We start from the raw sequence: 23,570 nt of genomic DNA, 5'->3' as shown, positions 1-23,570 counted from the left end.
GAGATGTTTTCTTATCTTTTGCCTCCAGTTTTTCTCGTGGGTCTCTAAACACAATAAAAAGAATGAGACAACTTTTACTGAGGGCTTACAACATGCTAAATACTGTCTTATGCTGTCTTGTGCAAATAGTGTCTTATGAAAATTATGTCATTTAATTGGTACAGTTTTACAAGGTAGAAACCATTATGAGCATCTCCATTTTTCACATGAGAAAACTGAGGCCTGGAGAACTAAATCACATGTGGAAAGTTACAAAGGCTGGCAAGAGGCTGAGCCCAGCTGTGAGCCCCCGTTTGCAAGTCACTAAAGCCAGAGTTCACTCACCTGCTGCACGTACCCCTGGCAAACTGGCAACCAGTTGTCTTAATAAGTATCTTACCGTCATGGATAGAGACTTGCTGACAAACAGCTTTAAGTTATATGATGCTTTCTTTTACATAATCCTCCCATAAATCTGTAAGCTGATCAAAATTTAAGCCCAAACGAGCAAGTTTTACAACCCTATCATGTAACTATTAGAGTCTTCCAAAGTCTATCTTCATTTTTTATCTCTCTTGCTTATTAATTCAGCCAATGAATGTGTACTTTCTATTTCATGCAAGGCACTATTCTAGATGCTATGTTGCAAAATACCATACAGGATTGCACAGATCTTAAGTTCAGACTTAAATGTAAATAATGTCAATTTAAATGTTAAGTTAAATGTCAATTTAAGACTAAAATCTTCACCTGCCTAAAAACCCCTATGTCCAACATTTTTCTTTTCTTTTATTCATTCCATCCAAAATAAAAATGTTATTTAAAAAAAAAACAAAAACACAAAAAATCTTTCAATAGGCAACAAGAGACTCAATCTTATCAACACTCCATTAAGGAATAAACAAAGAAAATTTTCCAGGGTGGGAAGGTTTGGGATTGGGTTTACTTAAGGGCCATTTCCTTGCAGACATCCATGCTAAAAAACAGAGGTCGAGATCAGAAAGATCCATGGATAAACTTGTGAAAGCTGACATGTTGCTTATGAACTGGTACTGGTCCCTTTAGGTACAGGAGTGGGCTGGGTGTCCCTGAGAGGCGGACACCGTGCTGGCACCTGCAGACCCCTGAGCTGTGAGGTAGGTGCCCGCCCATCACCTGCTCTCATTCTTGTCTATTGGCTCCTGGGCCCCTCCCCCACCAGCTGGGCCTGCTTTTGCTCCCTGGTCCCAAGCACCTGGCACAGTAGGTGCTGGGAAAAATCACCTTACTACACAAGTGCAAGTTTGCTCCTTTTTCTGCATTTCCCCCCACCAGCTGGGCCTGCTTTTGCTCCCTGGTCCCAAGCACCTGGCACAGTAGGTGCTGGAAAAAATCACCTTACTACACAAGTGCAAGTTTGCTCCTTTTTCTGCATTTTCTTTTATTCCCTAAAGAAATAGCTGCTTTTAGAAAAAACAAAAAATGCAAATTTGTATAAAATAAAAACAGAAGTCTCCCCTTCCCTATCTTTCTTTAATAGTGAAGATAAAATCTGTCAAAAGCTTGGTATGTGTGCTTTGAGACTTTTCCTTTGCACATACAATAATTCATACACACATCTATTTACATATATACATACATGTTTTCTTCCCCCAAATGGCATATTATGCTACTATAGATTCTGACTCTCAATGGTCTTTTTAAAATCAATTACATATTATGAATAGCTCTCTGTGGCTTTCAGAAGCTCATTCTTTCTACACTTCAATAGTATTGCATTCTATAGCCGTACTGCTTTTCCAACCAGTTCTCTATTTTTAGAATCTTAGGTTGCTTTCAGTGGTTTTGCTGTTGCCAACAACATGGCAATGAACATCTTTGAACATCTCCCCCTGCTCATCTGTTGGTATATATCTGAATGATAACACCCATTTCCACCAGGAGTCTGGAGATCTCATTTTGAATTTTCCCTTCGTGTAGTTGAGAAAAGAATTCCATACTACCCAACCATTAGCCACGATAAGTACCTTCTCTACTGGATTCAGTATGTACTGTAGCTCTCAGACAGAGTTGCAAATAAATTCTACTGCAACTTATTCATATATTTACTTTTAAGTATGTGCTCATCTCAGATGCCCCTCTGTGAACTTCCCCAGCAAAACAACATTAACATTTTGTTAACAATTCATTCTTGCCTCACCTGCTCTGCCAAATGCCTAAGATGATAAGTTCTACCTGGGTACCCACGGACCCAAGCTATGTAGGCTCAGAGAAGGGAAGAGGCTCCAGACCAAATGAAACATTTGCTCTGTGGACCCTTGGCATGGAATCCCAGAAGTCATTAGCTAGAGCGCACAGGTAGCTGGGATTGCCAGAGAATAAGGAGCAGAAGGGGATTCCTTCACAAAGCTCAAGTCCTTAGCACAAGAAACTTTGCAGATTGAAACGAAGGCAGGTTGAAAGGGCTTCATTATTTCTTTTGTGTTAAAATTCTTAATTCCCCCCCCAAAAGATTACCAGTCAGTATTTTCTCTGCAAAAGAATCTAAATAACTTTCTGCACTAGTGAATATAATAAAAAAATAATAATTCTTAGATGAAACTGCTCATTTCTTACATTTTTTAAAGTTTGAATTCCAAATGTTGCCCAACTCTTTGGTGATACTGTGAAACTGGCAATTTTAAAGTCAATTTAATGAAACTGTTAATTTCACCCATCTGGTTTAGCATATGCATTTTTTCTAGTTGATCTGTAACTAAAAACATGCCTTGTTTATGGAGATTAATAGTGTAATGAAGAAAACAACAAAATAAAAGAAGTAGCCATTTTCCTATTTTCTTTCTGCACTGGAAGCTAAGGAACAAAAGCTACAGCCACCATTAATTAACCTTTACTATTTCCCAAGTCCCACAGCATGGTTGATTTTGCTCTTTTTTCTTTTTTACAACAATACCATAAGGTCACCATTTGTGTGCTCATCATTAGAAGAGGCAAAAAGCAGAATATGAGAAGGTAGCCACTTGCCAAAGGCCCCAGAGCTGCAACCATGTCCGATTGAGAATTCAGAAGGAGAAAAGCATGCTCATTCCTTGTGAGGAGGAGGAATACAACACGGGAAAGTCATTTTTAGTTTCAAGCTTCAAAAAGGTGTAATGCATCTAAAGTAGAAGTTTGAAAGTGGAAAAAAGTAAAAGGAGAAAATATCATTTAATCATTAAAAGGAATGATCTTCACCAAGTTTACTGGTTTAAAGAAACACAACATGTTCTTTATTTGCATTCTGGTCTGCTGAGCCCCACTGGGCTCCTGAGGCTTAAGGAGATGGCTTATTTCTCTCTCAAAAGTAAACTATTTGTACCTTTCTGTACTGTGTAAATTTCCTGATTATATATATATCATTTCCCCTCCTTCCCTCCCTCCTTCCTCCATCTCTCTCCCTCCTTTCAGGACTATTATTCTCTGGGCAGGAAAATCACAGCCCATTCGGTTTTCTTTTTCATGCCTCTTGTGTATTTTTTAAAAACTATAATGTAATGCTTTTTAAAAAAATAATAAAGATGATGGTCCTTCAATGAACAACAGTGAAAACAGCTCTTAAAAGGAAACAGTATCCCGGTGTTATTTTGTAACATAATTGTATTTCTACCATTTCCATGCTCTGCGTTTTAGGGTCTCCAAATAAACACTGCAATTGTTGGCAAAAATGAGGTTAAAACTGACTGCAGTGATGCTAGTGCAGCAACCCCTTGGCATACTGTACGGGGACACCTCTTCCCTACACTCCAAAGCCTGGGGCAAGACGCAGGCAGTGGCCTGAAGGAACCACACAGATGGTGACAGCCCTGGGAAGCGAGCCTTGGCATACTGTACGGGGACACCTCTTCCCTACACTCCAAAGCCTGGGGCAAGACGCAGGCCGTGGCCTGAAGGAACCACACAGATGGTGACAGCCCTGGGAAGCGAGCCCTGGGCAGACGCTGGACTTCCTCTAGCCACGGGCACCAGCTCCATGGGCTCAGAGGTGCACAGTGCAGGATGAGCAAGGAAGGCACATGCTGGCCAGCTCACCTGTCCCTCCCTGCCTCTATGTCACCTGTTCAGAGCTCTAGACCCTGCCTGCCTGTCCCTGAGCCTTCACGTCCTTCCTCAGTGTTCCCGCTCTGGCCTCGAGCCCAGCCTGCCATTGACATTCCTGCATCCTCTCACCAGCCGCGTCCCTGTCACCTCTCTTCTCTGGAGGCCAGAACCCCAGGCAAAGGGTTTTTGGATTCAAACGGTTTGCTTTTGACAAGGAAGTTGCAATAGGAGAGTAAAAGGAAGAAATAGCCAGTAGAACTCTTAAATAATGAAAATACATGCATACTAAAACACCCCCGTACTAGCATAAGAAAAAGCCCAAATGCTAATAGGACAATTTCTATCCTCTGACAAGAGCCATTTTCCTGGAGAATTAGAGGTTCCCCAGGAATAGAGGCTGACCAACCAGAATGGACCCCCTGAAATCCTGAATGTGGACCCTCGTGTTGGATGCCACCCAGAACTTGGATGTGGTGGACTTAGGAACAGCGTAGAACAGGACAAGTCCCACGCCAAGCAAGGAAATCAGAATGCGAGCGGTGGCTCTGGAACACCGGGAGGCAGGCAGGTATTCGGCTACATCTACATGCACAGCAGCTGCGCGTCCGAGGAGCCCTGCCATCTTCAATTCAAAGGCGTGTCCTGTTACACATCAGAATGGGAAACACCGGTGGGAACAAGCTGCATTTTATACCAGGTTAGCGCATCAGCTGTCAGCATTTAATAAGTCTCCCTCCTCTGCAACCCCTGGCACCTGGAAGAGAATTCTGTGTGGACACTTTCATGGTGGTCATGCCAGGGCCTAGAACAGGGCTGGGAGGTACCCAATAGCTGGGTTGCAGATTGGGTTTTACATCTGGACGCCTGTATATGTCAGCAACTAGATTACAGATAATACGAAAGCAAGAACCATGAGAGCTACATCTCTGGAATTCTTTTGTAAATGAGTGTGCATAAACCTGAGGAAGACTCTGGTCTTCTTTTTTTGACAATGGAGAGCAGGTAAACAGGCTCCTGGTCGACCCAGGAAACAGAACAACGTTTACGGAGACAGATCAGCAGCTTCTGAGAGTGAACAGGCTAAGAAAGAGTGGGAGGAAGGAGAAAAATGTAGAAAGAAGGAGACTAAGCCCGCAGAGCTCAATCAGTCTGGATTGGAGCCATGGCTTGGCCAGTGCAGACCTTGAACTTGTATCTCTTCAAAGTCAAATTCCTCATTCCTTCAGCGATTCACTGACCCAGCGAAGACATTTGGGTACTTACGATGAGATCACTTATTCATTTGGAGTACACTCAGTTACTCAACAAATACTCATCAAGGAGAGGTTCTTCCAAGAAAACCTAGATAATGTTCCTGTCTTTGAGGACTTCGAAGCTCTACTGTGGAATCAGACAGGAAAATCAACCACCCTAATGCAGAGAGAATTTCCTGGAAAGGGGATACTTACACGATGGCAAGGGAAGCACAGGAGGAGGAGTGACAGTGCCTGGGGAGACAGGAGAGATGTCGTGAGGAGGCAGCACTTGAGTTGAGACATGAAGGCTGTATGCCAAGCAGGCAAGCAGAGGCGCATGGTGGGTAAGGTCTGAAGCAGAGTACGGAGCATAAAGGTTCTGTGCAGGTTCATGTGGAAAAGGGATAGATTCAAGGAGCAGCTAACACATGCCCAGCACTGCAGCGGCGCTGTTGCGAGCTCAAAGTGTGAGGCGGACGCCTTCACTTCTCCCACCACCTCTGCAGGCTCACAAGTGAGTGTGTGATGGAGACAGCAGAAGATCAAACAGCTGTAACTCAAGGCACCGTAAGATGAGCTCTGTTCAGGTGAGCCTGGCCCTCGCATCCACGAAGCTTGTTCACAGACCTTATGTCACTTTATAAAAGCATTACATTCTTAATTCCTACTAAATCAGACTTTCCACAGTCTAGAAATTACTGCATAAAAATAAATTACACTTCACACCCATGAGGGTGGCTACTAACAAAAAACCAGAAAGTAACACGTGTTGGATGTAGAGAAATTGGAAAGCTTGTGCGCGGTTTCTGGGAATATACAACATTGCAGCTGCTGTGGAAAACAATATGGCAGTTCCTCAAAACATGAGATGTCGAATGACCATATGATCCAGCAAATCCACTCCTGGGTATATATCCAGAACTATTGGGAGCAGGGTTCTGAAGAGGTATTTATACACCTGTATTCATAGCAGCATTATTATTTGCAATAGCCAAGAGGTGGAAGAAACCCAAGTGTCCAGCAACAGATGCACAGATAAACAAATGTAGTACATACACACAGTGGAACATTATTCAGCCCTAAAAAGGTAAGAAATTTTGTCGCATGCTGCTACATGGACGAAGCTTGAGGATATCATGTGCATGAAACAAATCAGTCACAAAAAGACAAAGACTGTATGATTCCACTTATGTGAAGTATCTAAAGCAGTCAAGCTCGTAGACACAGAGAGTAGAATGGTGGATTCCAGGTCTGGGGGGAGGGGAAATGTGGAGACATTGCTTAAGTATAGAGTTTCAGTCTTGCAAGATGAAAAATTTCCTGAGGATCTGCTGCACAACGAGGTGACGATACTCCACACTATTGAACTATAAACACTTAAAAATGGTTAAGATGACAGATTTTGTTATGTGTATTTTACCACAAATAAAAATTTAGAAATAATAAAAATTAGTCTTTAAAGGGTAAAGGTGTAAATATTTGACGATTGTCTTTCGTAGCAGAAAAATACAGCAGTTCTGGGAAGAGCCCAAGGTGGTGAGCTCTGCGGACCTCACTGGACAGGAAGGTAGAGGCCACTGTGTACACACGTCCTGCTCATTGTCAGTGAGACTGAAGCCACCCCCTCGCCACCCCCTGCAGTGTTCTCAGCTCTCCTCTGAAGTGTGTGGTTGGCTTAGCTGGGGAGCAGATTATCTGTCTACAATCGCATGGTGTTGGGGGGAAGAAACACTCTCAAGTCTGAAATGTGTGTATGCAGCAGACTGGAAGTGGAGTGTCACCATATATAGGAGGAGATGCCACCAAAGAAAAAGATGATTCTCTCATAAAAAAACAGAAATTACAGACCAGCATCTCATGCCATCTTACTTGTTAAAAATTCCAAGAAAAATCATTCCATAAATTCGTTTCCCTTGGGGGAACTATGGGAGCTGACGTTTTTCACTACAGGTGGCCTGAATAACTCTCATTCAAAACACAGCCCCCGTTTGTTCTGTCCCGGCTCCCAGGGCACTCAGTCAGTACTTGCTGGGTGAATGAATGAATGAAATTCCTCATTATTGTTATCACCCCTTTGCAGTTTCTAGGCAAGAATTCCAAGCATCAAACATCTGATACTTGAGTGTGTTCTCATAGCATTTCTCAGTATGAAAAATGTAATATGATGAGGATGTTCTAATAAAGTCTATTAATCAACAGGACAGGAGAGGTCAGGGCAGCAGCAGAAAAGAGTGTCAACACACGTCCTGTTATCCAGAGTTGTCCAAAGCAGGCCGGAGCCAGCAGGACACCAGGGACAGGACGAACTTGGACGGAAGGGTAATTGAGGAACCAGAAACAGACAGAGAATCACGCCAGCCTTACTACTATTCTTCTTATAAGAGACCAGAGTACACATACGTATGTTAAAAATGTAAACTTAGTTTTTTACCCTCAATTGACCAAATCAAATTTTCTGCATTTTTCTCATCCTTGTCAGGAAACTGGATACAATGTATGACAGCAATCTCTCTCCCAGTGTAGCTGGAAGATGCTATTACAGCCCCAAGCAAGGGCACTGTGCCAGGCAGAGATGTGAATTTGAATGAGTGAATGCCCTACCTCTGCAGAAGGCTCTCCAATCCTTCCAATGTAACCTAGAAAAACAGTCACTGAAGGCAGAACGGGGGCTTAGGGTTGGCTCTACAGATTCACCAGCCTTTCCATTTCCCCTTCCCCCTGTTCCTAGGCCCCCAGGGACAGACAGGCAGAGGAGGAATGCAGGTGGCTGTGTGCACAGGGTGGCAGGGAGACGTGGCAGGCCCAGGCCCTCAGAGTATGCTCCTTGGCACTGTTCTAATTAGGCACCAGATGTGCCTGACTGGCAGGTTTGGCATGAAGAAAAGGTCCTAAAGTGGCAAATCTAGCTTTGGGGCTTCGTCTCCCAGCACTGATGGGGTCCCCGGAAGCCAAACAGAGGTAACCCGAGCTTGCTCACTGTGCTGGAATCTAGCAGCTCTATAGCACTGATGCCCAGGAAATCTTAAGGTTCCAGAGCACATGATTTGGATTTTTAATTAGATTCCGTTTCCAGGCCTCCATAGAGAATAAAACAACCCTAAATTCTTATAAAAAAACTTTTGAGCTATAAAAATAACATAAAAACATTCTTATTGAGAGTATTTACTTTAAAAAGAATGTTTTGTGAAAATGATTCACTCCTGTTCCCAATCAGCAAAACTATGTTTAAATATGATCAGAAATCTCATAAAAACCATTTTGATCTGGATATTATCTTAGCCTGTTTAGCCTAAACTACCCAATAAGCATCTCCCTCTCCTGTTCACCTGTCTTGAAGGGGTGGCTTCACTAACTCCCAGATGACTGATGAAAACCTGGAATTATCTCTGCCCAGTAAAAATAGCAATAACACTGACACAGCAGTTATCTTAGCCTGTTTAGCCTAAACTACCCAATAAGCATCTCCCTCTCCTGTTCACCTGTCTGGAAGGGGTGGCTTCACTAACTCCCAGATGACTGATGAAAACCTGGAATTATCTCTGCCCAGTAAAAATAGCAATAACACTGACACAGCATTGGTTCTCAACGGGGGCCATATGGCAATGTCTGGAGACATTCTGGGGGAGGAGAGTTTTGGGGGTGGCGTGGGGAGGTGCTACTGGTATCTAGTGAGTAGAGGCCAGAAATGCAGCTAAACACCCTACAATGCACAGGACAGCCCTCAACCACAAAGAATTCTCCAGTTCAAAATGTCAGTAGTGCTGGGGGAGGAGAGTTTTGGGGGTGGCGTGGGGAGGTGCTACTGGTATCTAGTGAGTAGAGGACAGAAATGCAGCTAAACACCCTACAATGCACAGGACAGCCCCGAACCACAAAGAATTCTCCAGTTCAAAATGTCAATAGTATAGAGGTTGAGAAACCCCACTTGCCTAAGGCTTACTGTATGCTGATACTGCTGCAAGTATCTTAGAATTCTCCAGTTCAAAATGTCAATAGTATAGAGGTTGAGAAACCCCACTTGCCTAAGGCTTACTGTATGCTGATACTGCTGCAAGTATCTTATCTATATATATCAATTCATTGAATCCAATACTCAGAGATACTATTATCATCTCCATTTTGCAGATGAGAATATGGAGGCTCAGAGAAATCAAGGAGCTTGCAAAAGATCACACGGCTAGTGAGCATTAAGTTAAAATTGGAACCAGGCCACCTCCAGAGGCTATGCTGTCACAGGACATGCCACAGCCTCCTGGCTCCTTGTGCTCCTCGCCCACATTCAAGCAGTCCTGGAGCCCTTCTGAAGGCCTCTTTAGATCCTTCAGCTCTGTCCCCATCACTCTTTCCTGCCCAGGTCTGCATACTCCCCTCCCAGGACCATGGCAATGTACTCCCTGCTTCTGGCTTTACACTCCTCCAGTTCACCTGCTCCCACCCACTGCTGCCAGAGTGACCACCAAAACCCAGATCTGATCATGCCTCTACCCCATGCCTGAAATCCTTCAACAAGTCCCTGCCACCTACAAGGCAAAACCAAAACCTTTCAGGAAGTTGTCTGCACTGTAACTGGCATCATTACTCTCCAGGGCTTCTCTTGCCTCTCCAACCCCTCGCACACCATTCCACATGTTGTGCTGTTCCTGCCTCTCTGCCTCTACTCTGCCTGTGTTACCCACCCCCATCTCACTTATCTGGCAAATATCCACTCACCCTTCAAGAATCAGTCCCAGTGTCACCTCCTCCAGGAAGCCTTCCCAGAACACCCTGGCCCTCCAGGTAGAACTGACCATTCCCTTCTTTGTGCCTCCACCACTCACTTCCACAGCCTTTACGAAAATGCACTACTATTTTTCTTTGCTTTCAAGTCTGTCCATCAAGGACAGGGACCTTGTGTTATTTCGCTTATCTCTGAGGTCTAGCCAAGTAACTAAGTAGTCATTCAGTAAATATGGAAGGAATGAAAGATGAAATATCTATATGACTTGAATTCTTCCAGGACAGGGTTGGAGGATGGGGGGTCACTATCTGCAAAGAAAATCTGTGCTGCTGGACACTGTCATTCTTAGAAAGTTCTTATGTGAAGCGGAAGTCAGTTTCTGCCTTGCTTCACCTCTGTGCCTGGGAATACTGCAGTTGCCCCTCACCACTAAGACAGTCAATCATCACCCCCATTAGGACCCTCTTAACCAGGCTGAACATCTCCAGCTTCTTCTCTTCCTACAGGCATGGTTTCAAGATCCCTCGTGGTCCTGCAGTGTGTATTTCATTTCTAAGCAAACCCAAATTGCAATGGGCCTACAGAGAGGCTGGCAGCATTTTGGAAGTATATGCACATTCCTGAGATGATGCTTCAAGAATACTGCAAATCAGGGGTCTCAAGTTCAAATGCCTAAGGGTACAGGCAGGTCAGCTCCATGAATAAAGTAGGCAGGAGGTGAGGAAACAGGTGCACAGAGTGTGCCTACCCCGTGCCTCACCTCCAGGATCACTGCCAGGTAGAAATGGTGGCCCATGGTTGACAGATCTTTGGATTTTTTTTAAGAAAAGCAAGAAATCTGAATTTTTATACAAGCTTTTACATACTGGTAACTAATTTAAAACAATATATGTACAACAAGGTATTTTCCAAACCAACTACCTATGGGGGCCAGTTCTGGCTGCAGGCTGTTCATTTGTGGCCTTGGCTTTAAATAAAGAATTGCTTGAGCAATCCCTAAATTTAAATTTTTGTGTTTAATGCTGGAAATATGCACAGATATATTGAGGGTTGTGGACATGCAAGGGCAGGATTTAAATCTGAAATTAAGCTAGAACACAAGGGTTAAAAATAACTTTGAGGCATAAATCACCAAAGGGGGTGAGTGAAACAGAGAAACAGGGATCCTTTCTAACCACTCCCAAAGGAAGGCAAAGCCCGAATTACCGGTCCACAAATCCATGTCCAGCAATGCCTGGAACAAGCTGGCGTGTTTGTCTCTCAGCTCCTTCTCCCAGGGGAAGGCTGTGCATGTCAAGGGTCTCCCATACCTGCGCTTCAGGTCCAGGTAGGAGTTGTGGAGGTCACCTGCACAGAAGGGTAAGCACAAGACATCACACCCCTCAGAGAGGGAAGGTCTCACCTCTCTAAAGCCTTTCTTCCTAACAGGAACTAGAAACAAAACATCAGACTTGATTTTACTGGATGTCGGTTTGAGTCCTTTAGGGATTTGAAATCGGCTATGATGCCTTTGCCTCCAGGTCACAAATTCAAAGCCAAGTCCAAGGGAAATGTGCCAAAGTTGCTGATGGCTGTTGAATAATTCTACAGAATGGGCAGCTGGTCCCCGGGAGGCCAGTATCTAGGCCATTTTGTAGGCACATGAGTTGAAGCACAAAGAACAAAGATCTCCAGGGAGGCAGGCAGTCGAAAACGTTAGAAAAATCTTCCTAATTGCCACCAAACAGATCAGCACGTGAGGCTGGCCTTCCAACTCCAGGGATCGCTCCTGATCTTACGTAAGTTACCAAAATCAGTTTCTCTCCTGTTGGGATATCACTCTTCTGATATACCTTCCCCCTCTTCTGACAGCATCATATTTTCTGGATGATTCAGCAGTGAGTAGCAGCTGGGGACCAGCATAGCCTATTCTTAAACTGAATTGCAGAAGCAGCGTCTTTCCACACTCACCTATTGCCATCTCTAATCCCTACCTGGGACCATTTTATGTGAACCCTATGAGACTGGGCTATATTTGAAATACATGCATCCCTCCAGGGCCTGGCATGGGAAGTTCCGCTCTGGGGATGAGGAGACATATGGGCAGGACTGAAATACTCGATTCACTTTTGCTGATGGCAAAGGCCCCGCAGGAATTTTGCTTCCAGAATGAGCATATGTGACTAACTGTAGTGCCACCATATCAAACAAGAAGATCGGTAGCACAGAGAAATTTGTAAGTGCAAGGTCCAAGCTGAAACACTGGAAGAGCAGACAGGACCGAGTTCTGTAACTGATAAACACCCTGTATGAGTAAAAGGATGTCCTTGCAAATATGAGCACACAGTCTATTTGAAATTCATCCCTTCTGTTGAAAATTACTGATCTCTTCCAGAATGAGTCAACATCAAGGATTTAAAAAATAAAACCGAGCCCCAAACAACAAAATCATTGCTCAACATTTCTGAAAGCTAATATTAGATATTAATGGTCCAAGACCAAAGTGCATCGATGGGGAAACATTTCTAATGATTAATTTATTTTCCAATTCATTTTTATTTTCTTAGGCGGGCCTTACAGATGGGAATGATGCCAGGAGAGGCTCAAAACACTTGCTTTCATTTGTGTTCTTAAACTCGATTACATATGGTTGAAGCTATGACATGTGCTGGTTCTTCTTTGCTGTCCCTGGTCTTTCTGGAATCCAGGTGGGACGTACACTTTCACTTGCATCCATCTGTGGAGGGCTCACAGTCACATTTGTCCCTTCTGGTATCTGAGCCAAGTCCTGTGTGTTCTATTTTAATCCCATTAGGGAGAAGCCAAACGTGTTAATACAAATGCACAGAGCTTAAAAGGGCCCTCCTGAAGCTCCATACTTACACACTTCTTGTCTCTCATCCCCGGGCTGCATCGTGGATGTGTATACAGATATTATCTCTTGAACCTCAGCACACCTTTCATAATATAACTTGATCTGGTCAGCAAGTTGATTCTCAAGGAGTGGATTAAAAATCTACAAGAAGGCAAGAAAAATTTTAAAAAACCCAATTGTCATCAAATACCACTGATATTTATGAGGATGTGCTCTGGGCGACTTCATTTTACTGTTGCCACACCAGGTGGCTTGTCTGCACACACATTGTCCACTCTTGATTTGCAAACCCAGGTTGTTGGTATAAATTTAAAGACACACCAGCTCTGGCCACTCTCCTCTAGCTCCTTTGTATGGCATCTTCTCTGTAGTTTCTTAAAGTCAGTATTTCCCAGAGACCAAGCCTCTACCCCTCTTCTTTTCCCTGCTGCATGCTGTCACTAGGAAATCACACTCGTCTCTGTCTTCAGTTCCCACCAAGAGATGCCCAAGTCTACCGATGCTGTGCCTGCTGCCTGGGAGCCTTTGTCCCATTTCCTTCTGCGTGGCAGTCTCCTACTCAACCTGCAAGAGCCCATGCAAAGCCACTGCTGCAGGGCAGGCTTCCTACCAGCCCACCCACCCCCCTTGTGGGCAGATGCACGTGCTCCCACCTCAGCATCCTCAAACACTGTGCTCACATCTGAATTAAAGCATGTAGTGCATTCTTCTATGACTTCCCTATTTAAGATCCAGAAAGGGAACTCTTCAGGAACAGGGGACGTATTTTAAATCAGGGTGTTTCAAAGTGTAGGTGGGAGCCCAGTAGAAGGTCATGAAATTATTTCAGTGGATTTTAACCAGCACAGTTTGGTGGTGGTTTTTTGTTTTTATAAAGTAGAACACAAAATATCAGACTGCATTAAACATAGTAAGGGTATGTAATCTTGGCAAAATTTTTGCTTCAGTTTGTGTTTGAATATATATATGCATATATATGTTCTGTTCATGATATTAAATAGCTTTCTTATTATGGACTATCTTTTTAAAAAAAATGTTAAAGCTACCATCTTAATCCATCTTGTTCACCTCAGCTCCTGGCCCAGAGCCTGGCACATGGTAGGTACTCAGTGAGTACTGGTTGCACAAATGAATAAACAAATTTCATTTTTTTCCTTTTCAATGAGGTCTCTCAATATGGGCACTATGATGTCACCCCCGGGCAGGGCTCCCTATTTTTCTTCATTATGACTTTGCCTAGTGACTCCTGCTTTTCCCAGAACAAACCCCATGGGATCAAGGGAATGAATGCTCCTCCTTCAGGTGACAGGTGGGGCTCCTGATCTCCTTACCACAGCCAAGAAAACAACTGCTGAGGAGCCTCCCTCCTGAGAAAAGCCCCTTCTCTCCCTACCGGCCCAGCTGGAGTTGGCCTGGAGAGCTGGACAACTCCATTTGTGGGTGGGTTTTGGATGTGAGAGCCACTGTGCAGTAGATTCAGCTCCGAATACAAAGCCCTCTTCGATCCGTACAACCGCAGCCAGCCCACCCCAGCGTGAGCCGAGGGCCTGTGCTCCGGGAGAGAGCAGCCATCGGAAGCAAGGCTTTAATTTGCTACAGCATCTTCTCTTCTGATACTTTAAATAATAGCAAATAAAAGAAGCTTTACCAAATAACTAAGATTCTCTCTTTTCATTAGCTTAATCACTAGATAGGCAACAGCCTGATAAAAATCTACTCTATAATTAAGCTAGTAGTTATTAAAACAGAGGAAGCAAATGGTTTCCATTTTATGAGTACTAAATGAGCCAAACGCTCACAGAAATCTATTACCGCATTTGCTGGGGGAAAAGCCTCAATATTAATTATATTTGATGCTAGAGCTGCTACGTGGCCCGGGTTGGGTAAATCTTTTGTTTGCACTGGGTTCACCATCCCTGAGCCTTGCACCCGTCCCTTGTGAGCACTACAAACTTCTCCTTGATCCCCTGGACTCACCTGTTCAGGGTGCAGACTACGGAGCCGATAGTACTTCAGGGGTCCAAAAAACCCTTCAATGCCAGCCACATACCTGCTTCCTCCAATAATGAAGTACCCAGCTGTGTCATTATAATGGAAATCCTCCTGGAAGCTAGAGAAGAACACGAAGGATTTAGAGAGCTCTGGGCCAGAACCGGGTTATTTAAGAAAAGACTCTTTCATTGACCCTCTTCGACTGAACCCACATTTCCAGAAGCCCTTCCACTGTGGGATTTAGCAGGTGAGACCACTGTGCAATCAGCCTAGAATCCCAATTCTGCTATTTACCTGCTGTCATTTAACCTTGGCCTTGTCATTTAACCTCTCTGAGCCTATTTTCTCATCTGTAAAATGATAGTTCCTCACTTACTGGATAGTTAAGAGGATTGAATGAAATGCATGAGTGTTCAGCCCACAGTAAATACTTGATATGTGCTGACTATTGATACAGGTGATATTGTTCAGAATCAGTGGAATTACTTGGAATTGTTGGTCATAATTGGAACTCTTTTGCTCTAAAAGAAAAAAAAACTTATTGAATGAATAGAAGGTGGCTGTGGGGGAAAACTAAAAACGTAGACTATTAGATAAGGACTGAGTTAAAATTTAGTTAGGTGGAGGAAGCCACATCAAGGTCAAATTGCTAGGCCAAAGACAAGAGGTCAGCACAGGTGATGTGTTAGAAGCCCACCTTGTCCTGAAGGTCTTGAGGCAACAAGAAAGAAATGGAGGAGAAAATGAGTTGGCGTGTATAAAATGCACAAAGGTGTTCCTTGCAGCATTGTTTATATTCACTAAAGACTGGAAAACCCCAGCTGTCTGTCAGGGAGGACTGGCCCATTCATCAGATGGGCCCTGGATGTAGTAAGCTTTTTTACCATGTGGCTTAAAAAGGAACAGAGGGACCTGCAGAGATCTCCAAAACATATTGTTAAGTGAAAAATTAAAACTGCACAACACAGAGTATACCTTTTATCTAAGAATGAGGAAAATGGATTTTTTTTGTATTTGCATAAAGAAATTCTGGAGGTATATATAAGAAACAAATAAAAGTATTTTCCCATCAGGTAGGGGGTAGGGGATGGGGTATATGGGGAAAGAGCTGGAAGCAAGACATTTAACTGTATTTTCATATATTTTTGATTTTTTAAGTCATGTTCATTTATTACCTACTTAAAAATTAATATAGGAATGGGTGGACAAGGTGTGATCAGAGCATATGTGAGCAGGGAGGGGGGGTCAAGACAGGTATCAAGCAAGAAGCCAGGCAAAGAGGAAAGAGCCAGGGAGCACAGAGGGCAGATGGAGGCACAAAGAAAGAAAACAAAATGCCAGGCAGGCTGCCAGGAGCCCAGGGAGCCGAGAGAGCACACGGCCAGGGAGATGTGGACAGGGACACAGCAGGCTACCCACAATTGGGTCAGGAAAGCCAGGCAACCCAGGGTTATTCCAGGACAGGGGATGGACGGCCTTTTAGCAGAGCCCAAGCCCTAGCAGGTGCACTTCGCTGGAGAGGAAGCACAAAAGAGTCACACTCTGACAATATCCACTCACAGCCGCAAGAGTGAACCTTAGAAATTAGCTTTATACAAACTCAACCCAAATGGAAAAGAAGTGTTTCATCTCCTGGGAGTTTCCTTTTCAGAATCTCAGCCTTGAAGGGCTGTGAGAAGATGATGTTCTACTCCGTTTTTTTTCAGGAGAGACCACAGAGTTATTATCTCTGAGAATTGTGAATTGACTCTGTTTATCAAGACCTTGGAAAGGCTTCAACATTCCAAAAACCCTCCTGAGACAGGACCTGGCACTCAATGGACAGTAAGCAATGCCTCTGCGGTAGAAGCTCTGAATCGACCTCCACTTACTAACTCACCTGCTTACCTGACTGTCCCCACTGCTCTGCCAAACCTACTAGCTGATGCCTACGACATGCCGATGCTCACCAACCGGGGAAATAGCAATAGTACCTACCTTTATGGTTGTTGTGAGGATTAAATGAACTAATGTATAAACAAAGGATTTAGAACAGTGTCAGGCACCTAGCAGGAACCATAGCTGTCAGCTATGTTATGATTACCCTAGCTGACCACTGGACTCTCGCTTCCATATTGAGTAGGAGGAGTAAGATGTGTTTATTCTCGAACCAGTTAATGCCAATTGTATGATCACTGTAACCATAAATGTACTTAAATTTGTAATCCAATAAAATATGAGTGGGAGAGAGTTGGTCTTTCCATAAAAACTAAGTTGATTATTTTGGGTAGACTCAGGAAAGAGTGAGTACTAAAAAAGATTGTTGTGGAATTAAGACAAGGTTGGGAAAATAAATTGAAGAAATTTAGAAGGATTTTGGGCTCTGATTGTTTCACAAGTGTCTTTGTTTTCTTTTCATTTGGAAGAAAGAGAAATTGGATGTTGTTTATGCAAGAAAGACCACAGGGAACTTCCATCTGCAGATCCATACTCAAAGGAAAGGCCCTATCTAAAAGACTTGCAAATGAATGTACACTTACATATACTGTATTTTTTAATTAAAATAAAATGCTTAAGCTGAGTACAGTCCTCCCTCAGTATCTGTGGGGGATTGATTCCAAAACCTCCCCTGGACACCAAAATCCAAGGATGCCTAAGTCCGTATAAAATGATGTAGTATTTGCATATAACCTATGCACATCCTCCTGTATACTTTAAACCATCTCTAGATTACTTACAATACTTAATACAATGTACATGCTATGTAAGTCGTTGTTATACTGTATTGTTTAGGGAATAATGACAAGAAAAAAAGTCTGTACATGTTCAATACAGGTGCAATATTTTTTTCCAAACATTTTCAATCCACAGTTGGTTGAATTCACAGATGCAGAACCCACAGACATAGAGAGCTGACTAGATCATTTTCATAGATCCTTGCCTTAACTGAGTTTTTCAACTAATAATAAATTACTTGGTCCCTATGGCAATGGATTGTAATTTTTATTTTTATTTTATTTTATTATTATTTTTAATATATATATTTTTTATTGGTTATGAATATTCATGTGATACAAAGCTGATCATTACCACTTGGGCCCAAGATGTGAAGGCCAGATTCATGCTGGCAGCACACCCATTACCACAAATAGCATTTGTACCCTGTGTCCCCCTCCCAATTAGCCCCAACCTCCCTTCCCCTCCTCTTCTCCCCGCCCCCACTCCACTTTGTAGCCCAAATAATGTTCTCTCCCTCTGCAAATCCAGCACACCACTGTGGTCTTTCTTTCCTTCCTTCTTTCTCTCTTAGCTCCCACTTATAGTGAGCACATTTGGTATTTATCCCTTTGTGCTTTACTTATTTCACTCAACATAAGTTTCTCCAGGCTCATCCATGTTGTTGCAAATGAGAGAATTTCATTCTTTTTTAATGGCTGAGTATTATTCCATGGTGTATATATACCACATTTTCCTTATCCAATCATCCATTGATGGGCATTTAGGTTGGTTCCATGTCTTTGCTATTGTAAACAGAGCTGTGATGAACATGGGAGTGCAGGTATCCCTTCAATGTGATGATTTCCATTCCTCTGAGTATATACGCAGAAGTGGGATTGCCGGATTGTATGGAAGAGCTATCTTTTCTCAAACAACTGTTTGAGAAACCTCCATACTGTTTTCCATAGTGGTTGTACTAATTTACAGTCCCACCAACAGTGCAGGAGTGTTCCCTTCTCTCCACACCCTGACCAGCATTTGTTATTCACTGTCTTTTTGATTATAGCGAGTCTAACTGCGGTGAGGTAGTATCTCGATGTAGTTTTAATTTGCATTTTTAAATTGTCATTGTTATCAACCAACAGATCTGTCCAGCTTGGTAAGCCACATTGGTGGGCCTGCATTTTTCTCCTCTAAAATTCTTAGTGTCTGCACAAAGATTGCAAGAGATTCTTTGTACTATGTACTGTTTGATGGTCATCCATTTTGGTGACATAAAAGCTGAGCTAGACTCTTCCAAAGCCCAAACCATCCCTTTTGAAAATCTCAGACACACTGGCAAACTATCCTTACTCTTATCTGGACATAGAAGAGTGCCCTGGCTTATTACTGCAGAGACCAGTAGCCAGACTCACCAGCATTGTCAAATAGACCTCACTAAGAATTAGGAAAGAGCTCTGGCTTGAGGTTTCTTTGGTAGGGGAACTTAGAATCTCCAATTAGGTGCTCTCCCCTCCCCCATTACAGAAATTCTCATCTTAAATGTCACTTCTGCAGGGCCTGGTCTAAATTCTAACCCCTTGTTATCCTCTCAAGCTACCCTATCCATTTCCTTCCTAGCATCTGCCACAATTTATGATTTTAAATTTATTTATGAATTTATTTGCTTAATATCTGTCTCCCTCACTAGATTTTTTAGGTCCATGATGGCAAGGACTAAATTCTTTTTGTTCATCATTTTATTCCCATAGTCTATGATATGGCATGTGATAGACACGCAATAAATACGTGGTGGATGAATGAATGAATGAATGAATGAATGGAGTTAACACTATAGAAGCCTGAAGTTGTTAGCTGTCACTGAGTATTACTGACTTCCTCCCATTCATGCAAAGCACTGTGCTCCTAGCCACGTAATTCCTGATCTTCCTACACCACCTTTGTGGGATAACAGCCATCATTATGTTTACATTACAAGAACAAATAAAAAGGAGAGTTAAGAGTCTTTCCTCTTAACGAGTAACTGTAAATATTTGATGTTTAATTCACTGGGTAGGCCCACTCTGAAAATGAGGTTCCTGGCAGGAATGAGATCCCAAATACCTAACCACAGGAACCCCAAGTGGGTTCTGGACACCCCCTGCTGGGCCTGGCTTTAATTCTAGTGGTTCTGCTGATAGAGAAGGTCCCAGGGGTACAGAAAGGGCAGCCCAAGTGGTGGTGAGGGGCACTCTCAGCTCTGGCACTGCCACTATTACTAGGTAAGGAATTGTTTCAGTGCTTTAACATGTAAAATTGGCATGTGCCAAAAATCAGTCCTGATCCCTTGAATCCTATGTAATCATATTGATCTTGTCTTTCCTTAAAATTTTATTCATCATGGATTCTTAGCATTCATTTTGATTTCTTAAAATATCATATTAAAATGTTATTTATCATGATCGCTGTTGAGTTGAATTGTGTCCTCCCCAAATACATATGTTGAAGTCTGGACCCCCAGTAGCTCACATGGTGACCTTATTTGGAAATAGGGTCATTGCAGGCGCAATTAGTTAAAATGAGGTCATATTGGAATACTGTGGGCTTCTAATCCAATACGACTTATAAAAGGAGAAATTTGGACATAGACACATATGTGAAGACAGGAGTTCCGCTGCCATAAACTAAGTAGCCCCCAGAAGCTAAGGGAGAGGCCTGGAACAGATCCTGCCTGGCACCTTCAGAGGGAGCACAGCCCTGCTGGTACCATGATCTCAGACCTCTAGCCTCCAGAACCGAGACGATACATTTCTTTAAGCCACTCAAATTTTGGTGCTTGGTTCCAGCAGCCCTAGCAAACTAATACAATCACTGAGCTTCATGGTACCCCCTTACATTTTATGTTCAAGGCATGTCCCTCACTTCTCTCACTCTGGTCCTGGCCCTAGATCATACTATGATGTCTCTGTCTACAAGTCACTCATGTCGACCTCTAGATTTCTGGGATTTAAGAAGAAAGGAAGCCCTTACATAGAAAATGAAAAGGAGCCTGTGAAATTCAATTAGTTGTCAAAAATGTCCTGGGGTGGGGGGTGGGTGTCAGGGAGAAAGGGGAAGCTATTCTTTTAGACTTCATGTCCTGAAACAAAAGCTCTTAATTTCTAGAGCTCACTTCATAGAACATGATGCTAGAAGAGACTTCCAAAGGAGCTATACAGATTATCTGTTTCTCCAAAGAGAACTCTCAGGCTTTTCTGCTCTTGAACTCTTCAGAGAAGATCTCACAGCCACCTGTTATAGAACAAAACTCCTATCTGTTGATTCTTTCGGGCTGATCCAAATCCACCTTGGTGCACTTTAACCCTTTGCTCTGTTCTCAGGCCTCAGTCTCTATGCTTCAGGATAGCTAGCAAGTCACTCCCGATCTTCTCTTTGCAGGCTAAGTAATAACACTTCTTTAGCCTTTATATACAACTCTAATCTTTTAATCCAGCCATGAAAAAGAATTGTTCTATGTGTTCAGAGCCTTAAAAAAATCAGTTTGACTTACATGTAAACAGGGAGGATTAAAAAAAATCTATAGTGCACGCTCCTCTATTCCTGTCTCTGCCTCTCTTTGGTTTCCTTTTTTAATAATCAGTTTCCCAAAAAAATTGGGTTGTGTGGGACTCTGCGTACCTCGAGCCTGTTTGCAGAGGCAGCATTCTTCCTGCAGTAGTAAAATAAATGATTGAAGACTAGAGGAATAACCCCTTTCAACCTCCCCAGCCAAAGTGCCCAGCAGTCCTGATACTTTTTTTTAAGTTATACATACAAAACTGGTAATTTCTGTTTCTGATCTTTATACTTATTCTTAAACATTCAATTATACCTATATTATCTAACTCACTATTATATGAGGAAGAAGAAAATTAAAAAATTATGAAACACAAGGCAAGGGACCCAGCTCTCAGTTTCTGTAACTCTTGTAGAGTATGGTTATATAAAGATGAAAAGTTACACCAATATCAATAGTCGCACACATTTCAAATCTATATTATCAACATAAATATGAAGACTGTCTGCTTTTATGTTTTATACTAGGCCAAAGTTACCAACCATTCTCAGTAAGCAACATTAATACTTTGATTTATTTTTCAGAATCCTTCACAGAAGATAATTTTCAAAGAAAATGAATTATGAAGTGCCATGAAAGGAAGAATTTACAATGAGATCTGGAAAGAGGACTAGTTTCCCTTGCTCAGAAAAAAAGGTTGTGGGGGAATTGGAGAGAGTTTGAGCATGGCATAAAAAAAAAAGTACGACGACTAAGCTACAGGGCAGAGAAGAGGCCACGCTTGGAAACGGTGCATGAGGAGGTGTGGAAGAACCTTAGGATTAAAGGCTGAAGTATGAACATTCCTTAACCCTTATCTGGCAAAATTTTGAATAAAAAGAAAAATTGCACTTACCTAATGGTCTGATTATGGTAGCTTTTCAAATCCTGTCCAATACTGGTGGTTACTACTATCTATGTTAGGAGAGATATACAAGGATCGGTTATGTCTCAACACCCCACATTAGAAATACAGTCTTTGGTATACATTACTCATAAAACGTGCTAGACAGTCTTTCATCCGATAAGTTTCTGTAAAAATAAAATTAACGGTTTACCAGCCCTGTGCATATTTAAGACTTAGTAAATTTAACTTCCCCAAATGACTTGATGTGGTTAAAATATCTACAATGCAGTTTCTGCCAGTGGGTTTCGGATACCTCCAAACTCCAAGCCAAAGGTTCATTTGATGTATTTGTGCTTAAAAGCTTTTGCATAGAATGGCAGAGAAACATGTACGACACTACAAGGAGGTTTTGAAATTTCACTCTGATTCCAGGAGAGCCTTAGGGGGACAAACAAGATTGGTGCTGTATGTTCTTCACGCACTACTGTTCCCACCCTGAACACTGAGAATAGTCACTCTCATTTCAATGGGGACAAAATTTTGTCATGAACGTTGTCAGCTGTCTCACATGGGTTCTCCTCATGTCTTGGACTACAGGATAAGCCCCTGGACTTAAGGGGCCACTTTTATTCACCCAATACCACCTAGAACAGAGCAGGTGTTTAGGAATCTTGTGCTGGCTTACATAGATTCTCAAAGGCTACAGCACTGTATCTATAAAAGACAAACTACTGATTAAAAACCAACCCAATTCATACAACAGGTTGGTTCAGAAAAGAAAATGACTCGAACCAGTTGTTTCCTTAAACCAGCCATTTACTTTAAATCACTTGTCAATTTAGTCAAAGGAATGAGTATTGTTGCTCCACCATGAAGGTAGATTTGGGGTGGGAAAGCATTAGGTGTTGCTTGGGACCCACGTATATTACAGGGAGACCAGATGGGACAGAAAGAAGGAAGGACAGATGGGCAAAAGTCTATATGCACCAAAAAAAAAAAAAATCTTTTTCTTTCAACCTGTGTGGACTTCCTAATTCTTCTCTCCTGCTTTACTGCACCACATACTCTGCCATTAAATTCATCTCTTTAATTAAAGGACTACTTTTACTCTTCTTCTGCTCCAAAATCTTCCATGATACCCTATCACCATTCAAGTTGATGTCAAATTCCCTGATATTCAAGATTCTCCACATTCTATCCCTAAAGACATATTTTTTTCTTTTATTAGTTTTCTACAGTCTGCAAATTTCTACTTTAGTCAAACTGGTTTATTTATTAGTTCCCAGTAATGTGCTGAAATGCCCCCTCCTCTCTTCTCTATCTAAATTCTGCCCAACCATAGAAAACTTCTCCGTGAAACCTCCCCTGAGCATGCCAGCATGAAATGCTGTCTTCCTTCTAGGAATCAAAATGAATCATCTGGCAATTAAGCTCACTTTATGACATCCCTTCACCTGTTCAATGCTACTTCCATAAACAGTTTATAAGCAACTTGAGCCTAGTGCCTCGCATACAGCAGGTGCAAAATAAGATCTGTGAATTGGCTCTGATGATTTCATACCTGTCTCCGTGACACACAGCACTGAGCTGACCTTGGTAGCACCAACCCAGCTATAATG

The 23,570-nt window shown here is 42.6% G+C and overlaps 1 protein-coding gene across 1 annotated transcript in view; it reads right to left on the bottom strand.

Moving 5' to 3' along the window:
- The window catches only part of SEL1L3 (sel-1 suppressor of lin-12-like 3 (C. elegans)), a 92,780-nt gene that overhangs the window by 53,925 nt on the left and 15,285 nt on the right, over positions 1-23,570 (bottom strand). The window contains exons 5-8 of the mRNA XM_008584693.1: positions 21,961-22,019; positions 14,819-14,951; positions 12,850-12,982; positions 11,194-11,334 (exon numbers count right to left, since the gene is read on the bottom strand). Of these exons, the coding sequence (XP_008582915.1) occupies positions 11,194-11,334; positions 12,850-12,982; positions 14,819-14,951; positions 21,961-22,019 (466 nt within the window). The remainder of the gene's footprint in view (positions 1-11,193; positions 11,335-12,849; positions 12,983-14,818; positions 14,952-21,960; positions 22,020-23,570) is intronic.

The sequence above is a fragment of the Galeopterus variegatus genome, unplaced genomic scaffold, assembly GCF_000696425.1.
Source record: "Galeopterus variegatus unplaced genomic scaffold, G_variegatus-3.0.2 Scaffold3335, whole genome shotgun sequence".
Lineage (NCBI taxonomy): Eukaryota > Metazoa > Chordata > Mammalia > Dermoptera > Cynocephalidae > Galeopterus > Galeopterus variegatus.
Note: the sequence above shows the minus strand (reverse complement) of the source record. Positions and strands in the feature narration are given on the sequence as shown.